Raw genomic sequence first — 25998 nt, forward strand, 5'->3', positions numbered from 1 at the left:
GAGTGGTGGCGAGGCGAGCAAAGACCTTGAGTGCATGGAATGTCAAAATGTAGAGAAGTGGAGCGAAGGAAAGAAAGAGAAAGGACTAAGGGTCAAAGGCATCTCTCTCTCTCTCTCTCTCTCTCTCTCTCTCTCTCTCTCTCTCTCTCTCTCTCTCTCTCTCTCTCTCTCTCTCTACTATTACTACTAATACTATTACTCCTACTACTACTTCTTTCTGCTATTACTGCTATTATTTGTACTATTACTGTTATTATAATAATAATAATAATAATAATAATAATAATAATAATAATAATAATAATAATTATTATTATTATTATTATTATTATTATTATTATTATTATTATTATTATCATTATTATTATATATACTATTATTATCATTATTATCATCATTACTACTACTGCTACTACTTCTACTACTACTACTACACCTGCCAGAAAGACAAAGAAAAATAAGGTTATGTTAGGTACTATTACAACAACAGCAACAACAACAACAAAACTACTATTACTACTACTACAAATACAACTACTACAACTACTTCTACAACAACTACTACTATTACCGCTCACCACGACCACCACCATCACTATCACCACCTTCTTCTCTTCTCCCTCCCTCACCGGAAGCAGAAGGGAAGAAACGCTGTAATAATATTTACGCGTTCTCTTCTTCCTTCGCGTCCTCCTCTTCTGAAACAACTCTGCGCCGCACCTCCACAACTTTCAAAAGGCTCCAATTGAAATTACATTGATTTCCAAGTGTTCATACGATTCTAGCGATTGATTAATAAGTCTTTCTACCTTTATGAACAGGAGAAACATTCTTGAGCATCCGGCCAGTCATCTCTGTGGCCTTGGAAAACATCCTGACGAGAGAGCAAAGCGTTATGAACAAAGCCCAGCGCACAACAAGGCAAGGTAACGGAGGCAAGCAATGGGGATGTATCCTTGCACGTAGTCCTCTAAGCCTGCAGTTGATATGCACTCTTAGTGAATACGCTGGTGAACACGCTTCCATACAAGGCTGTACTGTATTTACGGTCAATAAAGTATCTATCTTCCATTTATCTATTTATCTATCTATCTACGTGCAAAAAACAAATAGAAAAATAACAGAAAGCAAATGAGTAGATAAAAATATACAGATATTTATTCCGCTAAGTCAACACCATGTACGAGTTTCAGTTTTGCCTGTCTTATGCTTTCAAATTTGGCATTTTTAGTTCCTAATAAGAAGTCTCTACTGTTTTTCTTTTAGTGAGAATGACAATGAGTTAAATGTGAAGGATATTGTTTGGACTACATAGTTGCATTTTATTTCCATTGTATGTTAAACTGTACTGTATATTACATATTTCATTATGTATTCTACTACGTGAATACACATAATAAAATACAAAAATATAAAAAAAATAGTAATTATAAGGTATAAACTTCAGTAATTATCTGTATGTATCTTTGGGCAAGAAACAATGGAACTGAACTGAAACTGAGCATATATGTTCCTGTCTTCATTCCGTTAGGCCTACTCGTGAATTAATATCTAGGCAGAGAGTCACACTCTAATTTCATAATTGGTAATGATACTCCTCGGCCACCGCAGTGACCGCAAGACAATGACCCGTATTCCGAAACGCTCTGCTCTCTCACCACGACTGTTTTCAAGGGGCACAGAGATGATTAGCCGGGTTCTCAAGAATGTTCCTCCTGTTAATAGCGTAGAAATCTTGTAAATCTGTCACTAGAACGGTAAAAACACCCATAGAAACCAAAGTAACTTCAAGAAGAGGCCCGTTTTTAGAAACGCTTTGCTCTCTCACCACGATTATCTTCAGAGGCCAAAGAAATTATTAGCTGCGTTCCCAAGACTAGGTCAATAATGTAGAAATCTCGTTAATCTGTCACTTAAACCGTAAAACATCCTCAAAAGTTTGTGCAACTTCAAGTACAGCCTAATGAAAGTAGTCGAGGTGCGGCGTAGAAGTGTTTCAGCACAGTACGAGTACATTACCTCCGCGGCCTAGACCGCCATGAGGACGCTCCACCCTCAGCCCGCGGGGACCTCACGAGGGCTCAAGAGGATGAGCGCGATGGCCTCTACTTTGAAATTTTGTTATGTCACAAGGACTACATTCGAAGGCCACGGAAATAATTACTCGGGTTCTTATTTTATTTTTTTTTACCACTGATAGTGTGGAATGTTTGTTAACTCATTAGAATCATGACAAAACAATAATTTCTAATAAGCTCGTTAAACTACCACTAGAATCGCAAAGCCTCTTTCGAAAACCGCGGCAATTTCCCCTATAATATGCTAATCTTATGAAAATTTCGAAAATCCTAATAACTTTCCATCAAGCATCTTTAAAACCATCACCAGAATTACGAAAGCACTCCTGCGAAAGTTGATAATTTCTGCTACAATCTGTTGAAGCATCACCAAAATTATGAAAACACTCGAAAACCTTAATAACCTTTACAAAAGCCTGTTAGAGTACCACCAGAATCATGAACAGAATCATGAACACACTCTTCACGACCCAAATAACTCCCACTAAGATCTGTTAAGCTATCACCACAACAATTAAAACACTTCTGAAAACCCAGATAACTTCCACTGAAGCCTATTAAACCATTACCGAAGTCATGAAAGCTCTGTTGAAAGCTCCGGTAACTACTACAGCCTCTTAAACTCTTAAACTCTAACCAGAATCATGAAAACACTCTTCAAAACGCCCTCCACTACAGTCTATTCGAAGTACTGGAGACAAAATCCCGAAAAATCTGAAAGCCCTGCCTGGTCACTCAAGCAGAACCAGGAGCCAGGAAACTTTGTATAGGTTCCAGAGTCCCTTATACCAATCACTACACTCCTTGATCGTCCTTGCCCGCAGCCCACCAGCCCAGCAGCCGCCCATCAGCCGCCAGCACACCGCGCCGCCCCCCGGGGAAGCCTAGGGAAATCACGTGTCTTCTGTAGAGGATGAGTGAGCCCCACCCTTAGTCCCTGTTGCCCTTGAGGAGGAGGAGGAGGAGGAGGAGGAGGAGGAGTGAGGCAATGAAAGGCTGAAAGTGAAAACGGGAAATATAGGCCGACACTACCGCGAACACGTCAGTGACACACACACACATACACACATACACACGCGCGCGCGCTCAGACAACGCCCCTTGGCAAGGCAGACGCTAGCCACGTGACCTTAACCAGTGTGAGTGTAACTGGAAAGCAAGTCACTACCCACACACACTTTCCACACACACACACACACACACACACGGGGATTACACGCACAGATATGTTATAGATGTCCAATTATTTGTTAGTTCCACACATTTTATCTTTACTTCTTCCTTTCTCCCTTCCCTTCCCTTCACTTTTCTGTTCTCCGTACTCTTTCCCTTCCCATCACTTTCCCTCCCATTGCAATCTCCCTTCCCTTCCTTCACCTCCCATTCACTTGCGCGCGCACACACACACACACACACACACACACACACACACACACACACACACACACACGTCAGCCGGCGGCCACACCTTAGTGATAAAACACTGGCTAGACATGTCTGGAACGAGTCTGGGACAAATAAGTTTCCTGCAAGACTTTCAAAGCTTAGATTACTAGAGATGAATCATACGACTCTTACACTCCACAATTCCCTATTTATTTTTGTTCTTCTTCCTGTGACTTGAACTATGTGTAAAGAGTATGAAGATGTATTTGGAGCTAAACTGGCTAACTTTTTCTTGTTCTTCGGCTTTTTTTTTCCTTCTTGTTCTTCCTTTTCTTTTTCTTTTCTCTGTTCGTTCTTGTTCATCTTTTCTTCTTCCTTTTACTCTTTCTTTAACTTCAGAAGCGAAAAGTTGAGTGATTTTTTCTTACTTTGCTGTTCTCTCTCTCTCTCTTCTTAACACTCAAAAGCGAAAAACAAATAACTAAACAACCAACATGAACACACAAAAAAAAGTCTCCTTACATCAAGAAAAAAAATAATAACTAAAACAATAATAAAAATAACATACGTACTTCTTTTATCTTCCTAACGACTCAATATTCAAAAAAAAAAAAAAATGCATTTCTTATTACGCTCATAATCTCTCGTAAATCATCCCACAAACTCCATTTGGCTCGTAACCTTCAGAGTAAGGAAACCAGTAAGTATACCAGACACGATTACATTAATGCATTAGTATACCACTTGCACCATTTACTGCGTGTTTCTGGGGCTTGGCGGGGCGGGTGATCGGAGCTGCTGTAGTACACGTGTGATTGTGTGTCAAGGTGAGGGTGGTGGTGGTGGTGGTGGTGGTGGTGGTGGTGGGAGATGTTAAGGAAAGGTGAGGATGTACCGCAACCAATCACCACGCACTGCATTACTCACCACACACCACACGACACACGGCGACGCCCAGCAACCCTGCGGCGCCTTGTGTGGAGGTGGTGGTGCTGATGAAGGTGTAGGAGGAGGAGGAGGAGGAGGAGGAGGAAAAGATGGAGCTGTGGAAGGTGGTGATGATGATGATGATGGTGGAGATGGAGAGGAAAGTGAAGAGGAAATAAATAATGAAAAAAAAGTGTAGACATTAGCTTTATATCATATCTGGAATACATATCATCAAAACTGTCACCACCACCATCACCACTGTCACCACCACCACCACCACGAATACTATACGCATGAATTCGCCATCAATCTCTGACCTTGATTCATAAACACTTGGGCACACACAAACATACACACACACGAATACAATCTCAATTATTAACCCCCCCTCTCTCTCTCTCTCTCTCTCTCTCTCTCTCTCTCTCTCTCTCTCTCTCTCTCTCTCTCTCTCTCTCTTACACCATTTAATTTTTCACTCACATACTCACTTCTTCCTTCCATGGTCTTCCAATCCCTTTCCCTTTCCTCCAGTTCCCCATCATTATCCTTCCCTATTCTGCTTCCTTTCCTGTTCCTTGTTCCTCAATGTCTTTCCCCTTCCTCCTTCCTTCACATCTTTCTCTCTTCGCTAGTTCCCTATTCTGCTTCCCTTCCTGTTCCTTGTTTCTCAATGTCTTTCTCTTTCCTCCTTCCTTCACATCCTTCTCTCTTCGCCAGTCTCCCTCTATACTTCCATTTCTTGTTTTCATCCTTTTTTTTTCATGTAAGATGGGCACTGGCCTAGGGAAAAAAAAAGTTATATAAGAAAATGGTCCAGTGAAGGTGCCAGTCCCAAAAGAGAACAGTCGAAAAATAGTTATTCAAAAATTGAAGTGTCTCGAAATCTCCTTGAAACTAGACTATATACACCACCAAGTATTTGTACCGTAGCTAATAAACAAAAGGAGGCAAAATATTATGCATCCATTCTCTTCCTTTACATGCAATGTAGTTAACATTTCTCTACTGATATAGTTAGTGTGAAATGTCTATTGGTGTCTAAAAATCACTTGTATTCACACTTGTCCTCTTTTCCTGAATTGGTTCTCAGTTAGGAATTCTTTACTTTTTTTGGAGAGACAGTTTCTTGCGTGCTCACGAAGATGTACATTAGAACTCTTGAACTTTTGTGATTTGTCGGCTGGAAGCTTTCTCACATAGACTCAGTAATGAAGTTTTTAGTGCTGAGTCATTAGAAGGCTTTATAAGATGATTAGGTAAACTTATGACGGAAGATGATAAGTTGAAATAGGAAGTTTTTTTTTTTTATGGCTTCTTGCAATTTCACTTATTTTTTTGCTATGTTCTTATTATAAGCTCTAAGCAATTCGATCTTGACACAAGTTCTCGAATCTTGGAGCTTTAATTCTGTTTTTTATTACAGTTTTGTTCCATCTTATCTGTCCACCTTGGAGTAGACTAGACACACAGGCGTTCTCTTTTTTTTTTTATTGTTTTTGGCTTATTTAACATTTACCTTCCATTTCTTCTGCCTTCTCTTCCTCTTGTCCTTCAAAATTAAGAACATGAAGCTTAAAAACGTATAAGCCAGTAGGTTCACACGTGGTAGTCCCTTTACGAAACATACCTAGTATATCAACGTATCATCCCTATACATGATTTAACCTTTTAAAACTTGCTGCTGACTCGACTATAACAACAGGAATAGTGAGTCTATCCCAGTCATTAACCAATTTATTTGCAAACCAATTTCTCCCGGTTTTTAATTTTATATTTCACTTTCCTCCTCTCCTCTCCTCTCTCCCTTCCTTTCCCTCTCCCTGCGTCGCGGTACAGGTCAGTTTATATGAATGTCCAAAAGATTTAAGAATACGTCTCTGTCTCACTTTCCTTCCTCTCTTTCTCCTTCTTTGGGGGAAAAATATGAGGCCAAAGGTTTAAGAATATGCGTCCCTGTCTCACTTCCCTACCTCCCTCCCTCCCTCCCTCCTTTCCTCCCTTCCTTTCCCTCGTCCAGCGTCACCGCACAGGGTCAGACAAAATTGTGTTATTCAGGGAACGGAGCTGAAAGTGTTTAAACTTCAGCACGAGTCGAGGCGCGGCACCGGATGGCCTCCATCTTCCAACTGTGAACATTAAGAACAGCCGGGATTTATGCACAACAAATTGAAAGTCAACCGCCGTCTTGTTCGCCTGTTCTTATTGTTCCTTTCGTTCATGTTTTCTTTTTCCTCAGTGTGCTGTTTTATTTATTTTTTATTATTATTATTGTATTGTCATCAGTTATCTTTATGTCGCTTCTGTCTTGTATTTATCTCCTTGTTTGTTTATTTGTTTATTAATTGTTTTCTTGCGTGGTGGTGGTGGTGGTGTGTGTGTGTGTGTGTGTGTGTGTGTGTGTGTGTGTGTGTGTGTGTGTGTGTGTGTGTGTGTGTGTGTGTATGCTATCAGTTGTCCGTCGGTCATTTGTGTTTCATTTATCCATTTGTATGTTTATTTGTTTTGTTAACTTCCGTGATGTTGCTTTTTTTTGTTATACGTGGTGTTGATGGCAGTAGTAACGGTGGTAGTCGTGGTGGTGGCGGTGTGTACTGTATACCACCCTCACACGCCACTTAAACACCCACTCTGATCCACTCTCCACCCACTCAAGCACGACCCACCACCGCCTTGAACAGCCAGCATATACATCAGCAGCAGCAAGAGCGCAGAAGGTCTAACGATACCAGGCACTCGTCGTGATGTCCGGAGCTCGCTGGCCAGATGCAGACCCAGATGCATACGAATCAAAATGCGCTCCGTGGTGTGAGACTTGCCCTTCCCTTGGTTGCTGGTACTGAGCGAAACCTTGCTAGGAGGGGAGGGATCTGCATCTCTCCTGTTCAATGTTATTGCCTTTGATTATTATTATTATTTTTTTTTGTGTGTGTGTGTGTGGCTTTAGCTGTTCTCTTTCTTTTTTTCGTAATATTTGTTTCTTTCTTCTTTTTCTCTATTTCTTTTTCTATTTGCTTTTCCTCTTTTATCTGCTGCTTTTTGGTTTATTTATTTTTTTTCTTTTCTCTCTTTCCTTCTCTTTCTCCTCCTTCTTTTGAATTTTCTTATTTAATTTACTTTTTTTTTCCTCTTCCTCCTCCTTTTCCTCCTCCTCTTCCTTCTCATTCTTTCTTCCTTTCTCCTCCTCCTCCTCCTTGTTCTTATTGTTCTGCATGTTCTTCTTTTGCAGTTCTCCGTCTTCATATAGAATTACTGACCTTCACAAACATCTTTTCCATTCAGTAACTCTCTCTCTCTCTCTCTCTCTCTCTCTCTCTCTCTCTCTCTCTCTCTCTCTCTCTCTCTCTCTCTCTCTCTGAAATCATCTCACAAAGGAAGATCAAACACCAACATACTTTTGACCTGTATCAGACTGTCCGTCATAACCAAAGCCATCTGACCTAAAATAAAAGTGTAGGATAGTAAAATCGAAGGCTTCTCCCCACCCACTCGTCCATACCCACTCCACATACACCACAACCTATTTTGTTGCCATTTTGTCAATATTAGCATCATATTCCTCGTACTCGCCCTTATCCCATCCTCTGTCTTTTGTATGTATAGGTAGTCGGTCATGGAAAAAAATATATAAATAAATAAAATAAATGAACCAAAAGAATTTACCTGTCTTAAAAATAAAGTAAAACAATCTAAGAATCAAATAAAAAAATCTTTCACTAAAAGATAGACAAAGGAACCAAAACAAAAACAAAAAAAGAAAATAATCACCACAAATATCAAAGCACAAAAAACAAAAGACACTCCCTCCATTATGTAATATCTGCGGCTGTATCTTCACTCGGCAAAATATTTTAATCGCACTCACATGAAGCAACGAGTGTTATGCTTCTCACCAACCTTAACTAAACTGTCCGTGGAAAGAGCACAGTCTAATATTTCAAAGCACAACACTGACAGTTAGAGAAGAGTAAGGAGAGCCCAAACCTTTCAGTATTTGTAGTCATATCAAAACTCAATAATAACAGGAACAATGAGATAAAGTGCCGTGTTTCTATGCTGCACGATCTTTTTGCGTCCCTAAATTCATAAAAAGCACTTGTGGGCTCAAGGCAAGGCGAAAAATTTTATATACTTTTCTCTTCTCTTCTTGGTGTTTCTTGAGTGACAAAAGCATGTGGCAAACTTTCAGTAATATTACCTCACTTAAGTCAAGGATCAAGAAGCGAATGGGGGGCAAGAAGGGTCTAAACGTTTGGCTGTAACACTGCCCTTGTTTGTATTCACAACGCATGTGGTATTAAAGTGAAACAGACACCCCAGGCAACGACAGTCTCTTTCCCATAAGTCAAGGATCGCGAGGTGAGTGGAAGGAAAGAAGCGTCTAAATGTCTGGCCCTCACGATGCCCTTCGATCTCGTTTGCATTCCCAGCACGTGCGGCATTAGAGAGAAACACACTCCAGGTAACGCTAGTCTCATCCCCTTGCCTTGTTCGTCATTACCTTCCAAAAGGTTTATTGGGATATTATCAAATACAGGGTCATTTAATACAGAAGAAGAGAAGAATTACATACTTTTTTTAATATAAGAGAGAAAAAGAGACAATTTTCTCCCGTATGCATGAAGATATCGTTAACCTTGACTTGAAGTGAGCGGTGAGTCAGAGGTACACATGCTGCTTCTCTATAATGATTTGCACGCCTGTGATACCTAGAGCTTCTGTTTATTTTGTGTTCTTGCTCAATGTTCATTACTGTTAATTAATTTACGATCTGTGTACAGTTGTGGCCACAAGTCGAGGAAACTTCTACAATTACCTCTGCTGTGTTTCGAGCTTTCTGTACAGAGTAAGACTGGAAATACTCAAAGGGCCTTCGTTAACGTTTTCACTGGCAGACTTTTTTAAAAACATAATCACCAACAACTTTTTAGACATTTATTTTGCATTGCAGTCTCTTGTTTCTGTAGCATTAAGAAAAAACAGATAAGAAATAATCCATCATGTTTTTTTTCCTTGTGTTCATTTAAGGAATTCTTAACAGCGCCCTGAATGTTAAGAAGGATGACAACCACACTGAACGGGATAACAAGGCTTTATTCTACTGCAATGGAGCCAGGGACAGACACTGGATGACTGACTTCCCAGGTTATAAACCAATAACTAGTAACTTATGGAACACAACCAATAAATATTCGAAATAGCATTCAAAACACAGGTAATACAAATCATCTTTTGTCATCCATTCCCTCGGTATTAAGTTCCCCGGTCCGTTGACGTCTAATAGATTCTCAGGAGATTGGAAGACTTAGCACTAAAGAAATTGAACGTGAAGGAAGTGAGCGGTGAAGCTTGATTGAAGTTACCTAAAGGCCCGTCCAGACGATCGAGCATTGCCTGCCTGCACAAGCAAGCAGTTTGCCCGTTAACAAGTTTACCGCTTGTGTCCGCTGAAACACGGGCAAAGTGCTTGTGTAGGTTGTTTAACGAAATCACCAGGCACTGCCCGTCGCCGGTAGTATGGCGTCGCTACCAGACACACGAGGCTTCCTTCGCAGGCAAGGGGCAGAGGTTGTCATTGTACACTCTTGTACACTCCAGTGTTTGGCAGACATGCCTGTCTCTGCTCCTGCTATGGATCAGTGATCGAGACCTCTTATTCTACATTTGATAGAACTTTATCGGCAACACCCTAGCCTTCGAAATGTAAAATTGGTATTTTGCTTGCTTATAAAGAGTATGAAATACATTCGGGTCCATTCTCATTAGTTTATGAAGTCGTTTCTTTTTCCAGCTTCTAATTCACTTAATATCATTAAACGACTTCCTAATTTTCTTCTTTCAATTAGCCAGTCTTTGCACCATTTCTCTTTTTGCATGTTCTTTTTCTTTTTCACACATATAGCATTTACTATGCTATATAATGCTTTCTTCTTCCGATTTTTCTTGGTGGCCACCATACTGGTAGTTATTGTATCGCACACAGTCTGCAGGTCCTGCCTGAACTACCAAACGCTCTGGCTGTGACCGGGTTTGACTGGGCCAACTCGGCACCGTGTGGACAATACTACAGTTATGACTGTGGGTTTTGCTCGTTTCCGGGCAGTGCCCGTCGAGCTGTGCTTGATCGCCTGGACGGGCATTAATGCTATAGTACATCACAAGTTAATGAATTTTTAATTTTTCTGTTCTCGTGGTTAATTTTTATTTAATTCTTTATTGTCTACTTTAATTCTGTTACCTTTTCTGCCTACTCTTCTTCCTCTTATTTTTCTTATTTCTCTATTTTTTTAACTACTTTTACTCGACTTTTTCTTCATTTTTTCTTCTTCTTTTCTTCTGATTGGTTTTCGTTATTTCGTCATTTTTTTAACCTGCCACACTCCCATTTTCTTCAGCGTTCCCATCCATCAGTCTTTTAAGTCCCCAGCCAATGTGTTAGCACGGATCAGCATCCCTGCGTTTCGCCGCATGAACAGCAGTAGTGTAGGGGGAGGCGGCGGGGAGAGGATTGAGTGCTGAGATAGGTCGGTTTTATTGGTTCTCTCCCCCTAATTTCCCTCCTGATAGATATTTTGCTCAAAGATGACTTCCCTTCCTCTGCCTGTCTCTCCTCTTTCCCCTAGCCTACCATGCCTCCCTCCTGCGTCTACTGACTATGGATGACATGGATACGTCTTTAAATAACAGAGCAAGGGAGAAAATTAAAATTAAAGGCGTGTTCTGAAATTTAAGGCGTGTTCTTCAGTAATTTCCATCAAAGTGAGTATAACAAAATGCAGACGATAAACGGATGTTGGTGAGGAATTCGTCCTCACTGAGTTCTCCAATACTGAACCACAGAAAGTGAAGGAGTTATTACGAAGGCTCCACATTATATCAGTACAGACTTATTCGAGTTCTTACTTTCAACAAGACGCCTCGCTGTTTAGTGGCACACAGACCATAGCACTGCTCGGTGGTGGCCGGGGCCACCATAACAAACATAAAGCAGAATCCAAAGCTGAACTTTGCAAAAAAGAGATTTTATTCTAATATGCACACTGGGCATCGACATGCGTTTATTAATTTACTTTCGATGTAGTCACTTCATCACAACTAAAAAGATCTCCGAGGGAGACATCCGCCGAGAGATTGCTGGGACAAAAGCACAGCTGTCGCGAAAAATGTTCCCGGTGCAGTACTGCCTTCATGCTGCAGGTGATGGCGCGGCGAGGCGCCAGGCAGCGACGCCTGGCACTCTCGTGCACCCATTGTTGTGCTGAAAGGCGAGACACTCTCAGGCTCGGAAACTGTACTTCACTAGCTTGGTCAGTCAGTCATCACGGCACAAAACCAACGTCTATAGGCGACAGCATCCCTCGGTGAGGCACCACGCGCGACCTTCACTGCCATTGCTTGATGGGCGTACTCTTTCTTCCCCGTCACTTCTCTCGGCGATTCACCGCTGCCCGACTCCCATGCTAAGCAGGCTGTCTTTCACTCCCGGCCCTGCTCTGTCCGCGTCCTGTATGGAAGACACGCGTCAACACCGGGTACTTAAACGCGAGTCGTCCTGGCCAGTGCACCAGTGAGGCCTGGGCATCTGGAGCATCATGTCTCACCTCAAGGTACAGTGGACCACCTGAGAGGCGATGTCACACTTTTCTGCCGCGCCGCCCGGGACACTCACCACTCTCTTCTCTCTCCGCCAGGTTGTCGCCGTCCTCGCTCTCGCGGCAGCCGCCCTCGGCCGCCCGGAGCACGCCCCCCACCCATCACCTTACGGTCCTCCCCCATCACCCACCTACGCTCCACCCCCACCCCCACCCCCACCCCCACCACCTAGCTATACTCCACCCCCACCCCCACCCCCACCACCTAGCTATACTCCTCCCCCACCCCCACCTCCACCATCCACCTACGCTCCACCTCCCCCACCCCCACCACCGACCTATGCTCCACCCCCTCCCCCATCATATACCTACGCTCCCCCAGCTGAGCCAACAGAGGTAAGTTCTTACGGACGATAAGTCAACCATTATCACTATCACCGCCAGCACCTTCACCACCACTACAACCACCACCACCACCATCCTACCACCATCATCATCATCTTCATTATCTCTGTTGCAAGACGGTCCCTTTTCTTTTTTAACGTCACTATTCATTCACATCCTTCTCCTTCCTTCCTTCCTTTATTCCTCGCTCACCATTCTGCCATTTTTAATTTTCATCATGAACCGAGTTTTTTGTGCGTCGAAATATTTCTTTCTTCATTGGTGCCAGGAATAACATCTGTTCGTCCCCTAATCGTTCCTCTCATCCACAATATTTTTCTCTAATTCTTACCTGAGTGATTTTCCATTAAGGCAGTTTCGAAGCTGTCAGCCAACTTTAAACTTCGCATCCGTGAGAGAATCTGAAAGTGTCCCATCGGAGAAAAAAAGGAAAGAAAACCCCTTGCACTTCCCAGTCTCGCAATTTTCTTTTTTTTTTTTTTTAATGAGCTGAGCCATTTCGTAAGTTTTCATTCCTAATTATTTGGTCCCTACTTGGGCTTCCATTCCCTTCTTCCTTACACTTTTCCCTTTCATCGTCGACGTTTTCAGTCTTCCACCTTTTGTTTCCTTTCCTACGTTTTCAATTCTTGAAAGCTTGCGCCTTCCCCAAACTCTTTCTTATGCATCAATCCACTTCTTGTTCTTTTCAAGGATTTAAGATCCATCCACTTTCCTTCGTTTCTCTCATAAGCTACGAGCCTCTTCCAACTATTTTTTACCGTTCTTAGATTTTCAATCCTTCCCAGTTTCTACCTTTCTTGGCTCCTGTTCTAAGCTTCAAGCCCCTTCTCGACGCAAACCTCACGAGTAAACATCCTGATTCCTGCCTTTATTCACGCCAGAAACCTGTCTACGACTTCGACTGGGCCGTGAAGGACGACACCGCTGGCCTTGACTTCGGCCAGAATGAACACCGCGACGGCGACAACACAGATGGCAGCTACCACGTGCTGCTTCCCGACGGCCGCGTGCAAAAGGTCACCTACAAGGCAGACAAGGAAGGCGGCTTGATGGCAACAGTGGAGTACGAGGGAGAGATCAAGCAGGAGCATCAGGGTTACGGCACGCCCCCAGTAACCTACGCTCCTCCTCCTCCTCCACCACCCCCACCATCCACCTACGCTCCTCCACCTCCCCCATCCACCTATGCTCCCCCACCTCCCCCACCTCCCCCACCCACCTATGCTCCCCCACCTCCCCCACCTCCCCCATCCACCTATGCTCCCCCACCTCCCCCACCTCCCCCACCCACCTATACTCCCCCACCTCCCCCACCTCCCCCATCCACCTATGCTCCCCCACCTCCCCCACCTCCCCCACCCACCTATGCTCCCCCACCTCCCCCACCTCCCCCAACCTACGCTCCCCCTCCCATAGCATACGGCCATCACGGCTAAGCGCTCCCTCCACTCCCTAACTCCATAGCCACAATCTTTCCGTCTCCATCTTCCCGGTTCTCGAAATTTCAGTACATCTTATGTGTCTGTTTATGATTGTCAAGTAAACGAGCAGCTAACGATTTGTTTGTGAGTTTCCTTTAAGGTATACAGCTTTGTACGTGTGACAGGGATTTGTAATGCAGTAGTGTGCAACAAGGGAGGAAGAAATGAGGAAATGTACCGATACAGCAGGTGTCTTCGTGACAACCACCACCACGACCACAGTGACAGAAAAAACTGGTGTTGTCATTACTGCATGTACTTCTATTAAGGATACTGTTATAGCTACTACTACTACTACTACTACTACTACTACTAGTACCACTAAGGCAACTACTACTACTACTACTACTACTACTACTACTACTACTGCTAAGGCTGATATTACTGTTATTTATATGGCCACTACTAGTAGTAATACTACTACCTCTATGGCTACTACTAGCACTACTATTACTACTATTGTTAAGGCTCCTACTACTATTATTACTACTAATGGTACTATGGCTACTGCTATTACCACCACTACCACTAATGCTACTATTACTACTATTATTACTGTTACTATTAATATAATCACTACTACAACAATAACAAAAAAACTAATACTAATACTATAACCAATATTACTTTTACCACTACCACTAAGACAATAAAACAACAGCAACAACAACAACAACAACAACAACAACAACAACAACTATAACTACTACTACTACTTCTACCACTACTACTACTAAAGCAGCAGCAACAATTAATCACGTTCATGAACATGTGTATGCCACCGACACCTTATAGAAAACACACGCACACACACACTAACGTCCCTGAAGGCTGATCAAGTAAATAATTTAGCATCATCTTATCTGATACGTTTTCTTATTTATATTTTTCTCATTAACCTCAGCTTCTGAATGCTGCCTCGTGTTCCGTCTCTCATTGATGCTGCAGGGTGACTCCCGGCAGCAGAGAGTAGCGAAGGATGAGGAACAATTGCCGGCATATAACAAAACTAAAATTTTACGGAATGATGAAGGAAAACTGAAGCATATTGCAACACTTCCCTGACCAGTACTGCGCAGAGAGTAACGTGATGACGCTTCCCCGCCGTCCCACCCTCGCTGCCCGGGGCGTGAAGGGGAGGACGGGGACGCGGCTTTCGGCCTTCAGTGGTGGGCGGCGTCTCTCGGCCCGAGGCTCACCTGACGTCACTGATGCGACGGCACATCCCAGTATATAAGGCGATGCGTCCCCTTCGGTCTTTAGATCTCATCATCCACAGTCGCCATGGCTCTCAAGGTAGAACAACCACCGTCGCCTCTGCGCCGTCGTGTTTGTCCCAGTGACTCACGCAGCCGCCATAACTCTAGCTGGCCTTTCTTACTCAGGCTTTCTTAATGGTGCTTGAATAGTACCGAATCAGATGGAGGGTTGTGGAGTGGTGCAATCCTTCAGAATGTCTATGTGAAAGACAGATATAAGAGACTTAAGACATAAGCAGGAATTAAACCTGTAGATCGCCATCCTAAAGGACTGGCGCGACCATTCTTCTTAGGAACAGACTGACAGCAAGAATGAAAGATGTGTGTGTGTGTGTGTGTGTGTGTGCCATGGCACACGCCAGCCAGTGTTGACATCCTCCTTCTTCAGGTTGTCCTGCTGTCAGCCCTAGCGGCCGTCACCCTTGCCCGCCCCGACATCCCTCCACCCTCTTATGGCGCTCCCGCTCCCTCCTACCACGCTCCGGCGCCCTCCTACCACGCTCCTGCCCCTGAGGTGAGTACTCTCCATGCCTCCTTGGCGTGGCCCGTCGCTGACCCTCCCGCCGTCAGCGTTGTTTCGCGGACACGTTCGCTACAACCTTCTTTCCTCCTCAGGCGCCGCCCAAGTACGACTACAACTACGCCGTCAAGGACGAGTACTCTGGCAACGACTTCGGTGCTCAGGAGGCGCGCGACGGCTACGACACCCAGGGATCTTACTACGTGCAGCTGCCCGACGGTCGCCTGCAAAAGGTCACCTACACCGTCAACGGCGACTCAGGCTTCGTGGCCGAGGTGACCTACGAGGGCGAGGCCCAGTACCCACAGGAGAGCTACGCCCCCGCCCCAAAGCCCTCCTACGTCCCAGCCCCAGCTCCGTCCTACGTCCCCGCCCCAGCATACCAGTGATGCCCCTCGCCCCGCCTGACACTCCTGCTCTGCCTTGGCTATTTATTAAACTGAACACAAACTGACATGTTGTTTTTTTCCTGTCCATGCTGACATTAAGACGCACCAAGCGTTTGCTGCTACCCAGCTCCTCAGCAGGCGGTGCTGGTGCGGTGGTCGGTGGGAACACTGTACTTGACGTGAACTAAGGATACAATAGTCCTTTTCCTACCCGCTTTTCGGAGGATGCATTCTAACTGGCATTCTTCCTTATTAGTATAGCTTTTGAAGCCTCAAGGCAAACTACTTCATGTGTTGAAAAGAAAAAAAAAAAAAAAGGGAACACATATTCCGTATAATGGCATTGAAATTTGGATCCCATGCCATGAGGAGCGCTACATTGGAAGTATTGATACCGTGCGTTCTCTAAGCACTTCACTGAAGTACTCACACCATCATTCTGGCCAGGGAGTGCCGGGAGGTGCGGCAACTATAAAAACTACCTCAAACTGCCGCGTGCTTTCTTCTCTGAGGAAAACACCAATTAGTGGTGAAAAGAGCGTGGGTGTTTAATCTTAACACAAACAAAATCCCATATTAAATACAGTGGATTGCATCCGTGAGGGTGCCTAACATGCAGCTATTGCATCATTGCTTGGAATCTGGTGGTGCCCGTGGCTCGGCCCCAAGAACACAGACGATTTTTTGTCGAGTGTTTTAACTGATGTGCAGCCTCTGAACACTCCAATGACTGTCCCGTTAGCAGCAGCACGAGTTTACTATGATAACGAGCGCCTTGGTGTGGTCGTACAAGCGTCCTTATGGCTGCAGAGATGGGTTGCCCTGCCGCAACTTTCAGGCTGCTTGTTTTCGGTGGCACAGTATTTTTGCAGGCATGTTGATGCTTTCTTTCAGGTGGTATGGCAAAGAGAAGTGATAGTTTTTGCATCTCAAAGTATACTAATGAATATATTAATAAAGAAATAAGAGAGAAAATATTATCCTTGACACAAGGTGATCCTGTATCGAGATGAAGGAAACACAGGAAAATCCACATTAATGAGAACGCTCTGTCTTTGCTCCTTTTTTCTTCTCACAGCAATGGCATCTGGACTGAGGAATGCAACTGACACCGTGCAGCCCGGAGTCGTTCACCACCGATCTGAAAGCAGTCACCAAAAACACCTGATGCAGAGCGAGTCTCGAGTGTCCATTTTGTCCCAGACGAACCCTTCGAGTTCGTCTTTCTCTCTGAGCCTCCCGTTGGACAATAACGTATTTAAAGTAACGTTACTGCATTCGAGAATATGGTGGTAAATGACATGGGATTTGAGGACACAAGGCAAAATGTGCAGAGAAAGAACCAAGTGAGCCGCGAGCGTCACCACTGCCTGAAGTGTTTCACTAACCACGGCATCCCACACTGCGCCTCTCACGCCATTCTGACCCCTCACATGACCTCCACTGCTCCACGCCACCCTCACACGCGCTCATCACGCTTGCCAGACACACATGCTCTTTGATATCACTTTCGCACGCCACCCCCTTCCCTACACCCACCAGACACAGGCAAGCTTGACCGCTGCTTCACTGCTTGGCTATTCTTCGTGTTTCTGCAAATTCGGCCACAGCAGTTACCAGACGTCCCTGACCTGGCACGCCCTGCTAGTCACCGCTGCCCGAATACCATACTAAACAGGTACTGTTTCACTCTCACCGAGCTCCTACCACGCCCCGCACGGGAGACAAGTACTTAAGTTCAGTGCCTCTCATCCGGGGCCGCAGTGAGACCTGTGCATCGCGAGCATCATGTCTTTCCTCAAGGTACGGACAGAGTTGAAGAAATGATTCCCGCCCTCAACATCACACACTTAGATGGGGAAAGATCCAACCGGCAATTCATTTAAGTTTTGGCGTTATTGGTCCAGTCATCATCCGTGTGCTCACACGTGTCACGGAGCTGAATAAGCTGTCATTTACATTTGTTTCTTCACGTCGCAAGGGAAAGACTTGGTTTACCTGAACACTTTCGTCCGGTTGTGGCATCCGGAATACTTACTGCTACTGTCTCTCCCGTTCGCCAGGTTGTCGCCGTCCTCTCCCTCATGGCAGCTGTCTCTGCCCGCCCAGACTCCGCTCCAAGTTACGGGTACACTCCTCCTCCTCCTCCACCAGCGGTGAGTCCCTAACAGCGAGTCCTCAGGAACACTGCTGCCTCACGCCCTCACACCTCAGCAACAAAAGTAACCCTCCCGCTCCCTCTCTCTCTCTCTCACACCAGAAACCTGAGTACTCCTTCGACTGGGCGGTGAAGGACGACTACGCCGCCCTTGACTTCGGCCAGCACGAGACCCGCGATGGCTACAACACCGATGGCAGCTACTACGTGTTGCTGCCCGACGGCCGCGTGCAGAAGGTCACCTACACTGTCCACGGGGACGGCGGCTACGTGGCCACCGTGGAGTATGAGGGCGAAGTTAAGCACGACGCCTACGGCAAGCCACCGGCTCCCGTCTACACGCAGCCCCCTACCTACGGACCCCCGCCCACTCCAGCCTACGGCAACGCCTAACCTGTGCCCCGAATTCCTTAAACAATGTCACTCCTTTCTGAAATCTCCATCGTAAGCTATTTTCTCCAGATACTTCATTCTTTTAGTAAATTATAACTATTCTATTTTCGTGAATAAAAGCAGATGGAAAAAGGTAACTTTTTTTTTTATCAAGTCTTCCTTCCAGTCCTTCTCCTACTCCTTCTCTTCCTATTCCTTCTCCTCTTCTCATTGCTGTTACTACTGTTGGTGTTGCTGCTGCTGCAACTAGTGTAAATTACACTACTACTACTACTACTACTACTACTACTACTACTACTACTACTATTACTATAACTACTAATAATAATAAATACTACTACTACTACTACTAGTAGTAGAAGTACTACTACTATTACTACTAGTACTACTACTATTACTAGTAGTAGAAGTACTACTACTACTAGTAATACTACTACTATTACTAGTAGTAGTAGTAGTAGTAGTAGTAGTATTAGTAGTACTACTACTATTATTACTACTACTACTATTACTATAACTACTAATAATAATAAATACTACTACTACTACTACTACTAGTAGTAGAAGTACTACTACTATTACTACTAGTACTACTACTATTACTAGTAGTAGAAGTACTACTACTACTAGTAATACTACTACTATTACTAGTAGTAGTAGTAGTAGTAGTAGTAGTAGTATTAGTAGTACTACTACTATTACTACTACTACTACTACTAGTAGTAGTAGTAGCAGTAGTAGTACTAAAACTATTAGTAGTAGCAGTAGTAGTAGTAGTACTACTACTACTACTACAACTACTATTACTACTACTTCTACTACTACTAGTACTACTATTGCTGATACTACTACTACTGCTACTACTACTACTACTACTACTACTACTAGTGGTACTACTACTGCATTGAGCATAAATGGGAGAAGCGCAAATTGTAAAAAAGATAAGCTATAGGAGAAATCTAATATAAATCACACCTGCACCACAACACAACAATTTCCGCCCGCAGGTGACTCCCTCACGGCACGAGACACGTTCATCGCACAGTAACGTGATGACGCTTCCCCGCCGCCCCATCCTCGCTGCCAGGGGCGTGAAGGGGAGGCCGAGGACGCGGTTATCCGCCTTCAGTAGTGGGCGGCGTTTCCCAGCCCCAGGCTTACCTGACGTCACCATGGCGGTGGCACATCCCAATATATAAAGCGGAGCGTCCACCTCGGTCCTGAGATCTCATCACCGACAGTCGCCATGGCTCTCAAGGTAGTGCACAACCATCCACCGCCGCCTCCACGCCGTCGTGTTTGTCCCACTGACTCACACAGCGGCCACAACTCTGGCTGGGCTTTCTTACTCAGGCTTTCTTAATGGTGCTTGTTAAGTGCCGGTCAGACGGAAGGCTGTGGACTGTTACGGTCCCTCAGAATATCTCTGTCGAGGACAAATATAAGAGCCTTGAAATGTGAGGAGGAATTAAATCTGTAGGTTCGCATCCTGAAGGACTGACAAGGCAATTCTTCTTAGGAACAGACTAACAGCAAGAATGAAAAATGTGTGTGTGTGTGTGTGTGTGTGTGTGTGTGCCATGGCACACGCTAGCCAGTGTTGACATCCTCCTCCTTCAGGTTGTCCTGCTGTCAGTCCTCGCGGCCGTCACCCTTGCCCGCCCCGACATCCCTCCACCCTCTTATGGCGCTCCCGCTCCCTCCTACCACGCTCCGGCGCCCTCCTACCACGCTCCTGCCCCTGAGGTGAGCACTCTCCATGCCTCCTTGGCGTGGCCGGTCGCTGACACTCCTGCCGTCAGCGCTGTCTCGCGGACACGTTCGCTACAACCTTCTTTCCTCCTCAGGCGCCGCCCAAGTACGACTACAACTACGCCGTCAAGGACGAGTACTCTGGCAACGACTTCGGTGCTCAGGAGGCGCGCGACGGCTACGACACCCAGGGATCTTACTACGTGCAGCTGCCCGACGGCCGCCTGCAAAAGGTCACCTACACCGTCAACGGCGACTCAGGCTTCGTGGCCGAGGTGACCTACGAGGGCGAGGCCCAGTACCCACAGGAGAGCTACGCCCCCGCCCCGAAGCCCTCCTACGTCCCAGCCCCAGCTCCGTCCTACGTCCCCGCCCCAGCATACCAGTGATGCCCCTCGCCCCGCCTGACACTCCTGCTCTGCCTTGGCTATTTATTAAACTGAACACAAACTGACATGTTGTTTCTTTCCTGTCCATGCTGACATTAAGACGCACCAAGCGTTTGCTGCTACCCAGCTCCTCAGCAGGCGGTGCTGGTGCGGTGGTCGGTGGGAACACTGTACTTGACGTGAACTAAGGACACAATAGTCCTTTTCCTACCCGCTTTTCGGAAGATGCATTTTAATTGGCATTCTTCCTTATTAGTATAGCTTTTGAAGCCCAAAGCCAACCTACTTCATGTATTGAAAAGAAAAAAAAAAAAAAGGAACACATATTCCGTATGTTATATCGAGATGAAGGAAGAACGTTCAAGGAAAATCCACATTAACGAGAACTTTTGCTATTGGGAACTAATGCTTTTTTTTTCTTCTCACAGCAATGGCATCTGGACTGAAGAATGCAACTGACATCGTTCAGCCCGGAGTCGTTCACCACCGATCTGAAAGCAGTCACCAAAAACACCTGATGCAGAGCGAGTCTCGAGTGTCCATTTTGTCCCAGACGAACCCTTCGAGTTCGTCTTTCTCTCTGAGCCTCCCGTTGGACAATAACGTATTTAAAGTAACGTTACTGCATTCGAGAATATGGTGGTAAATGACATGGGATTTGAGGACACAAGGCAAAATGTGCAGAGAAAGAACCAAGTGAGCCGCGAGCGTCACCACTGCCTGAAGTGTTTCACTAACCACGGCATCCCACACTGCGCCTCTCACGCCACTCTGACCCCTCACATGACCTCCACTGCTCCACGCCACCCTCACACGCGCTCATCACGCTTGCCAGACACACATGCTCTTTGATATCACTTTCGCACGCCACCCCCTTCCCTACACCCACCAGACACAGGCAAGCTTGACCGCTGCTTCACTGCTTGGCTATTCTTCGTGTTTCTGCAAATTCGGCCACAGCAGTTACCAGACGTCCCTGACCTGGCACGCCCTGCTAGTCACCGCTGCCCGAATACCATACTAAACAGGTACTGTTTCACTCTCACCGAGCTCCTACCACGCCCCGCACGGGAGACAAGTACTTAAGTTCAGTGCCTCTCATCCGGGGCCGCAGTGAGACCTGTGCATCGCGAGCATCATGTCTTTCCTCAAGGTACGGACAGAGTTGAAGAAATGATTCCCGCCCTCAACATCACACACTTAGATGGGGAAAGATCCAACCGGCAATTCATTTAAGTTTTGGCGTTATTGGTCCAGTCATCATCCGTGTGCTCACACGTGTCACGGAGCTGAATAAGCTGTCATTTACATTTGTTTCTTCACGTCGCAAGGGAAAGACTTGGTTTACCTGAACACTTTCGTCCGGTTGTGGCATCCGGAATACTTACTGCTACTGTCTCTCCCGTTCGCCAGGTTGTCGCCGTCTTCTCCCTCATGGCAGCTGTCTCTGCCCGCCCAGACTCCGCTCCAAGTTACGGGTACACTCCTCCTCCTCCTCCACCAGCGGTGAGTCCCTAACAGCGAGTCCTCAGGAACACTGCTGCCTCACGCCCTCACACCTCAGCAACAAAAGTAACCCTCCCGCTCCCTCTCTCTCTCTCTCACACCAGAAACCTGAGTACTCCTTCGACTGGGCGGTGAAGGACGACTACGCCGCCCTTGACTTCGGCCAGCACGAGACCCGCGATGGCTACAACACCGATGGCAGCTACTACGTGTTGCTGCCCGACGGCCGCGTGCAGAAGGTCACCTACACTGTCCACGGGGACGGCGGCTACGTGGCCACCGTGGAGTATGAGGGCGAAGTTAAGCACGACGCCTACGGCAAGCCACCGGCTCCCGTCTACACGCAGCCCCCTACCTACGGACCCCCGCCCACTCCAGCCTACGGCAACGCCTAACCTGTGCCCCGAATTCCTTAAACAATGTCACTCCTTTCTGAAATCTCCATCGTAAGCTATTTTCTCCAGATACTTCATTCTTTTAGTAAATTATAACTATTCTATTTTCGTGAATAAAAGCAGATGGAAAAAGGTAACTTTTTTTTTTATCAAGTCTTCCTTCCAGTCCTTCTCCTACTCCTTCTCTTCCTATTCCTTCTCCTCTTCTCATTGCTGTTACTACTGTTGGTGTTGCTGCTGCTGCAACTAGTGTAAATTACACTACTACCGCAAGAATGAGCAGGAGAAGATCCGAGCATATGGGGAGAGAATTCAACACGTTGACCAGGGCAGCTTCACACCTCTGGTCTTCACCACATCTGGCGGGATGGGCTCCAAGGCTCAGTGCTTCTACTCAAGACTAGCCGACCTAATGGCAGAAAAGAAGCACCAGCCAAGGAGCCATGTCGTCGCATGGATGAGGTGCCGTCTCTCATTCTCCCTCCTCAGATCTGCCCTCCTGTGTCTCAGGGGGACAAGGCATTCCACTCCCATACCTGCAGACTTAGGAGGCCTCGACTGCGAGGCTACAGTGGTGGAGAGTGGCATAAGAGTAGATAGAGTAGAGGTAGAGTGAATTTATAGTTAACAACTAATGTTTATATTATAGAGTATTAGATATGGTTGGATGCCACAGTCATTAGCGAGAGCTGGGGCTAATGACCTCCAAGTAATGGAGCCCCTAATTGACACATCAATAAACATGGGGTGGAGGTATTATTTTAATGTAGTAGTAAAAAAAAAAAAAAAAGTAGTAATACTACTACTAGTAGTAGTAGTACTACTACTACTAGTAGTAGTAGTACTACTACTACTAGTAGTAGTACTACTACTACTAGTAGTAGTACTACTACTACTAGTAGTAGTACTACTACTAGTACTACTACTACTACTACTACTAGTATTACTACTACTACTAGTACTACTACTACTACTACTACTACTACTACCACTACTACTACTACTGCTACTATTACTACTACTACAACCACCACTACAATTAAGTTGGAAAGCCAATTCAAGAAATAAAATCTGGGGCGTAGGGGATTGAGACAGAGGGATGGAAACTCGGTCGGAGTGACAAAGATGTGGAGGAACAAAATATGCAATGAAAAGAAAATGGAAAGATACGATGAACATATAATGGGAGAAGTGCAATGGAGAATCGAAAATTAAAATATGAAAAATGAAAAGTAGGAAGATGCATTGAGCATAAATGGGAGAAGCGTAAATTGTAAAAGGATAAGCTATTAGAGAAATCTAATACAAATCGCACCTGCACCACAACACAACAGTTTCCGGCCTCAGGTGACTCCCTCACGGCACGAGACAGGTTCATCGCACAGTAACGTGATGACGCTTCCCCGCCGCCCCATCCTCACTGCCAGGGGCGTGAAGGGGAGGACGGGGACGCGGCTCTTGGCCTTCAGTGGTGGGCGGCGTCTCTCGGCCTGAGGCTCACCTGACGTCACCATGGCGGCGGCACATCCCAGTATATAAGGCGACGCGTCCCCCTCAGTCTTTAGATCTCATCACCCACATTCGCCATGGCTCTCAAGGTAGTGCATAACCACCCACCGTCGCCTCTGCGCCGTTGAGTTTGTCCCAGTGACTTACACAGCGGCCATAACTCTGGCTGGGCTTTCTTACTCAGGATTTCTTAATGGTGCTTGTGAAGTGCCGGTCAGATAGGAGGTTGTGGAGCGGTGCAATCCCTCAGAATGTCTATGTGAAAGACAGATATAAGAGACTTAAAACATAATCAGGAATTAAATCTGTAGATCGCCATCCTAAAGGACTGACGCGACCATTCTTCTAAAAACTGACAGCAAGAATGAAAGATTTGTGTGTGTGTGTGTGTGTGTGTGTGTGTGTGTGTGTGTGTGTGTGCCATGGCACACGCCAGCCAGTGTTGACATCCTCTTCCTTCAGGTTGTCCTGCTGTCAGCCCTCGCGGCCGTCACCCTTGCCCGCCCCGACATCCCTCCACCCTCTTATGGCGCTCCCGCTCCCTCCTACCACGCTCCGGCACCCTCCTACCACGCTCCTGCCCCTGAGGTGAGCACTCTCCATGCCTCCTTGGCGTGGCCCGTCGCTGACACTCCCGCCGTCAGCGTTGTGTCGAGGACACGTTCGCTACAACCTTCTTTCCTCCTCAGGCGCCGCCCAAGTACGACTACAACTACGCCGTCAAGGACGAGTACTCTGGCAACGACTTCGGTGCTCAGGAGGCGCGCGACGGCTACGACACCCAGGGATCTTACTACGTGCAGCTGCCCGACAGCCGCCTGCAGAAGGTCACCTACACCGTCAACGGCGACTCTGGCTTCGTGGCCGAGGTGACCTACGAGGGCGAGGCCCAGTACCCCCAGGAGAGCTACGCCCCCGCCCCGAAGCCCTCCTACGTCCCCGCCCCAGCATACCAGTGATGCCCCTCGCCTTGCCTGACACTCCTGCTCTGCCATGATTATTTATTAAACTGAACACCATCTTAATATGTGGTTTTTATGCTGTGTGCTCAGAGTGAGAGCATTAATTAATGTGGGAAGCGATTGCACTCACCATAGCTTTCGAGGCTTTGTCAGCAGGTGGTGTTGGTGGGGTGACTTTTCCTCTCCGCAATTTAAGACAATGACTACTGTAACACACACAGAAAAAAAAAATAGACAAGATATTATATGGAACGGATTTCAGGACGTGAATGGACTTGCTGAGTCATCTCACATTCTTGAGCGTGTTACGGTGGAGGGTAGCACAGACGAAAAAGAGATTCTGAGTATTTGGCAGGTGGGCGCCATGTATTTGACAGGCGGGCGCCAAGTATTCGATAGGTGGGCGCCTAGTATTCGAAAGGTGAGCGCCTAATATTCGAACAGGTGGGCGCAAAGTATTCGAACAGGTGGGCGCAAAGTATCCGACAGGTGAGCAAGTAGTATTTGAACAGGTGGGCGCCTAGTATTCAAACAAGTGGGCGCCATGTACTCGGCAGGTGGACGCCAAGTATTCGACAGGTAAGCGCCACATATTCGACAGGTAAGTGCCAGTTATTCGACAGATGAGGGGCTAGTATTTGAACAGGTGGGCGTCTAGTATTCGAACAAGCGGGCGCCAAGTATCTGAGATGTGGGCTACAAGTATTCGACAGTGAGCGGCTGCTAGTATTCGAACAGGCAGGCGCCAAGTATTCGAACAGGTGGGCGCCAAGTATTCGAACAGGTGGGCGCCAAGTATTCGACAGGTAGACGCCATATACTTGACAGGTGGGTGCCTAGTATTCGACAGGTGGGCGCCAAGTATTCGACACGTGGGCGCCAAGTATTCGACAGG

The 25998-nt window shown here is 46.1% G+C and overlaps 6 protein-coding genes across 8 annotated transcripts in view; all 6 read left to right on the forward strand.

Annotated features, from left to right (window-relative positions):
• Positions 1-2966, forward strand: part of LOC135113379 (histidine-rich glycoprotein-like) — a 17416-nt gene extending 14450 nt beyond the window's left edge. Inside the window, exons 3-4 of the mRNA XM_064028636.1 lie at positions 2033-2120; positions 2903-2966. Of these exons, the coding sequence (XP_063884706.1) occupies positions 2033-2120; positions 2903-2966 (152 nt within the window). The remainder of the gene's footprint in view (positions 1-2032; positions 2121-2902) is intronic.
• Positions 2967-11840: 8874 nt separating this feature from the next.
• Positions 11841-13946, forward strand: LOC135113256 (uncharacterized). Its single transcript, XM_064028463.1, has 3 exons — positions 11841-11997; positions 12082-12378; positions 13272-13946. Exons 1-3 carry the CDS (start codon positions 11983-11985, stop codon positions 13824-13826), a joined length of 867 nt encoding a protein of 288 aa, XP_063884533.1. The 5' UTR covers positions 11841-11982; the 3' UTR covers positions 13827-13946.
• A 1078-nt stretch (positions 13947-15024) lies between these two features.
• On the forward strand, positions 15025-16102 carry LOC135113257 (cuticle protein 7-like). Its single transcript, XM_064028464.1, has 3 exons — positions 15025-15167; positions 15519-15644; positions 15746-16102. The coding sequence occupies exons 1-3, from the start codon at positions 15156-15158 to the stop codon at positions 16037-16039; spliced, it is 432 nt and encodes a 143-aa protein (XP_063884534.1). The 5' UTR covers positions 15025-15155; the 3' UTR covers positions 16040-16102.
• A 1611-nt stretch (positions 16103-17713) lies between these two features.
• On the forward strand, positions 17714-18722 carry LOC135113259 (cuticle protein 7-like). The gene is made up of 3 exons (XM_064028466.1): positions 17714-17842; positions 18103-18195; positions 18300-18722. Exons 1-3 carry the CDS (start codon positions 17828-17830, stop codon positions 18588-18590), a joined length of 399 nt encoding a protein of 132 aa, XP_063884536.1. The 5' UTR covers positions 17714-17827; the 3' UTR covers positions 18591-18722.
• Positions 18723-19436: 714 nt separating this feature from the next.
• Positions 19437-25166, forward strand: LOC135113260 (cuticle protein 7-like). 3 transcript variants are annotated; one of them, XM_064028467.1, is made up of 3 exons: positions 19437-19848; positions 20211-20336; positions 20438-20796. In XM_064028467.1, the coding sequence occupies exons 1-3, from the start codon at positions 19837-19839 to the stop codon at positions 20729-20731; spliced, it is 432 nt and encodes a 143-aa protein (XP_063884537.1). In that variant the 5' UTR covers positions 19437-19836; the 3' UTR covers positions 20732-20796. The 3 variants fall into 3 exon arrangements, with proteins under 3 accessions (XP_063884537.1, XP_063884539.1, XP_063884538.1); XM_064028469.1 differs by lacking the exons at positions 20211-20336; positions 20438-20796 and adding exons at positions 24604-24729; positions 24831-25166 and having other exon boundaries at positions 19448-19848; XM_064028468.1 differs by lacking the exons at positions 19437-19848; positions 20211-20336; positions 20438-20796 and adding exons at positions 23763-24230; positions 24604-24729; positions 24831-25166.
• Positions 21769-22764, forward strand: LOC135113261 (cuticle protein 7-like). The gene is made up of 3 exons (XM_064028470.1): positions 21769-21884; positions 22145-22237; positions 22342-22764. Exons 1-3 carry the CDS (start codon positions 21870-21872, stop codon positions 22630-22632), a joined length of 399 nt encoding a protein of 132 aa, XP_063884540.1. The 5' UTR covers positions 21769-21869; the 3' UTR covers positions 22633-22764.
• Positions 25167-25998: the final 832 nt, after the last annotated feature.

Source organism: Scylla paramamosain, chromosome 25 (genome assembly GCF_035594125.1).
Source record: "Scylla paramamosain isolate STU-SP2022 chromosome 25, ASM3559412v1, whole genome shotgun sequence".
Classification (NCBI taxonomy): domain Eukaryota; kingdom Metazoa; phylum Arthropoda; class Malacostraca; order Decapoda; family Portunidae; genus Scylla; species Scylla paramamosain.

Excerpts from the sequence above, each read along its gene's own strand:
- LOC135113256 (XM_064028463.1), top strand. Across the intron at positions 12,379-13,271 it reads CCCCAGCTGAGCCAACAGAG|AAACCTGTCTACGACTTCGA; the intron begins GTAAGTTCTTAC and ends TATTCACGCCAG.
- LOC135113259 (XM_064028466.1), top strand. Across the intron at positions 18,196-18,299 it reads CTCCTCCTCCTCCACCAGCG|AAACCTGAGTACTCCTTCGA; the intron begins GTGAGTCCCTAA and ends CTCTCACACCAG.
- LOC135113257 (XM_064028464.1), top strand. Across the intron at positions 15,645-15,745 it reads ACCACGCTCCTGCCCCTGAG|GCGCCGCCCAAGTACGACTA; the intron begins GTGAGTACTCTC and ends TTTCCTCCTCAG.
- LOC135113260 (XM_064028467.1), top strand. Across the intron at positions 20,337-20,437 it reads ACCACGCTCCTGCCCCTGAG|GCGCCGCCCAAGTACGACTA; the intron begins GTGAGCACTCTC and ends TTTCCTCCTCAG.
- LOC135113261 (XM_064028470.1), top strand. Across the intron at positions 22,238-22,341 it reads CTCCTCCTCCTCCACCAGCG|AAACCTGAGTACTCCTTCGA; the intron begins GTGAGTCCCTAA and ends CTCTCACACCAG.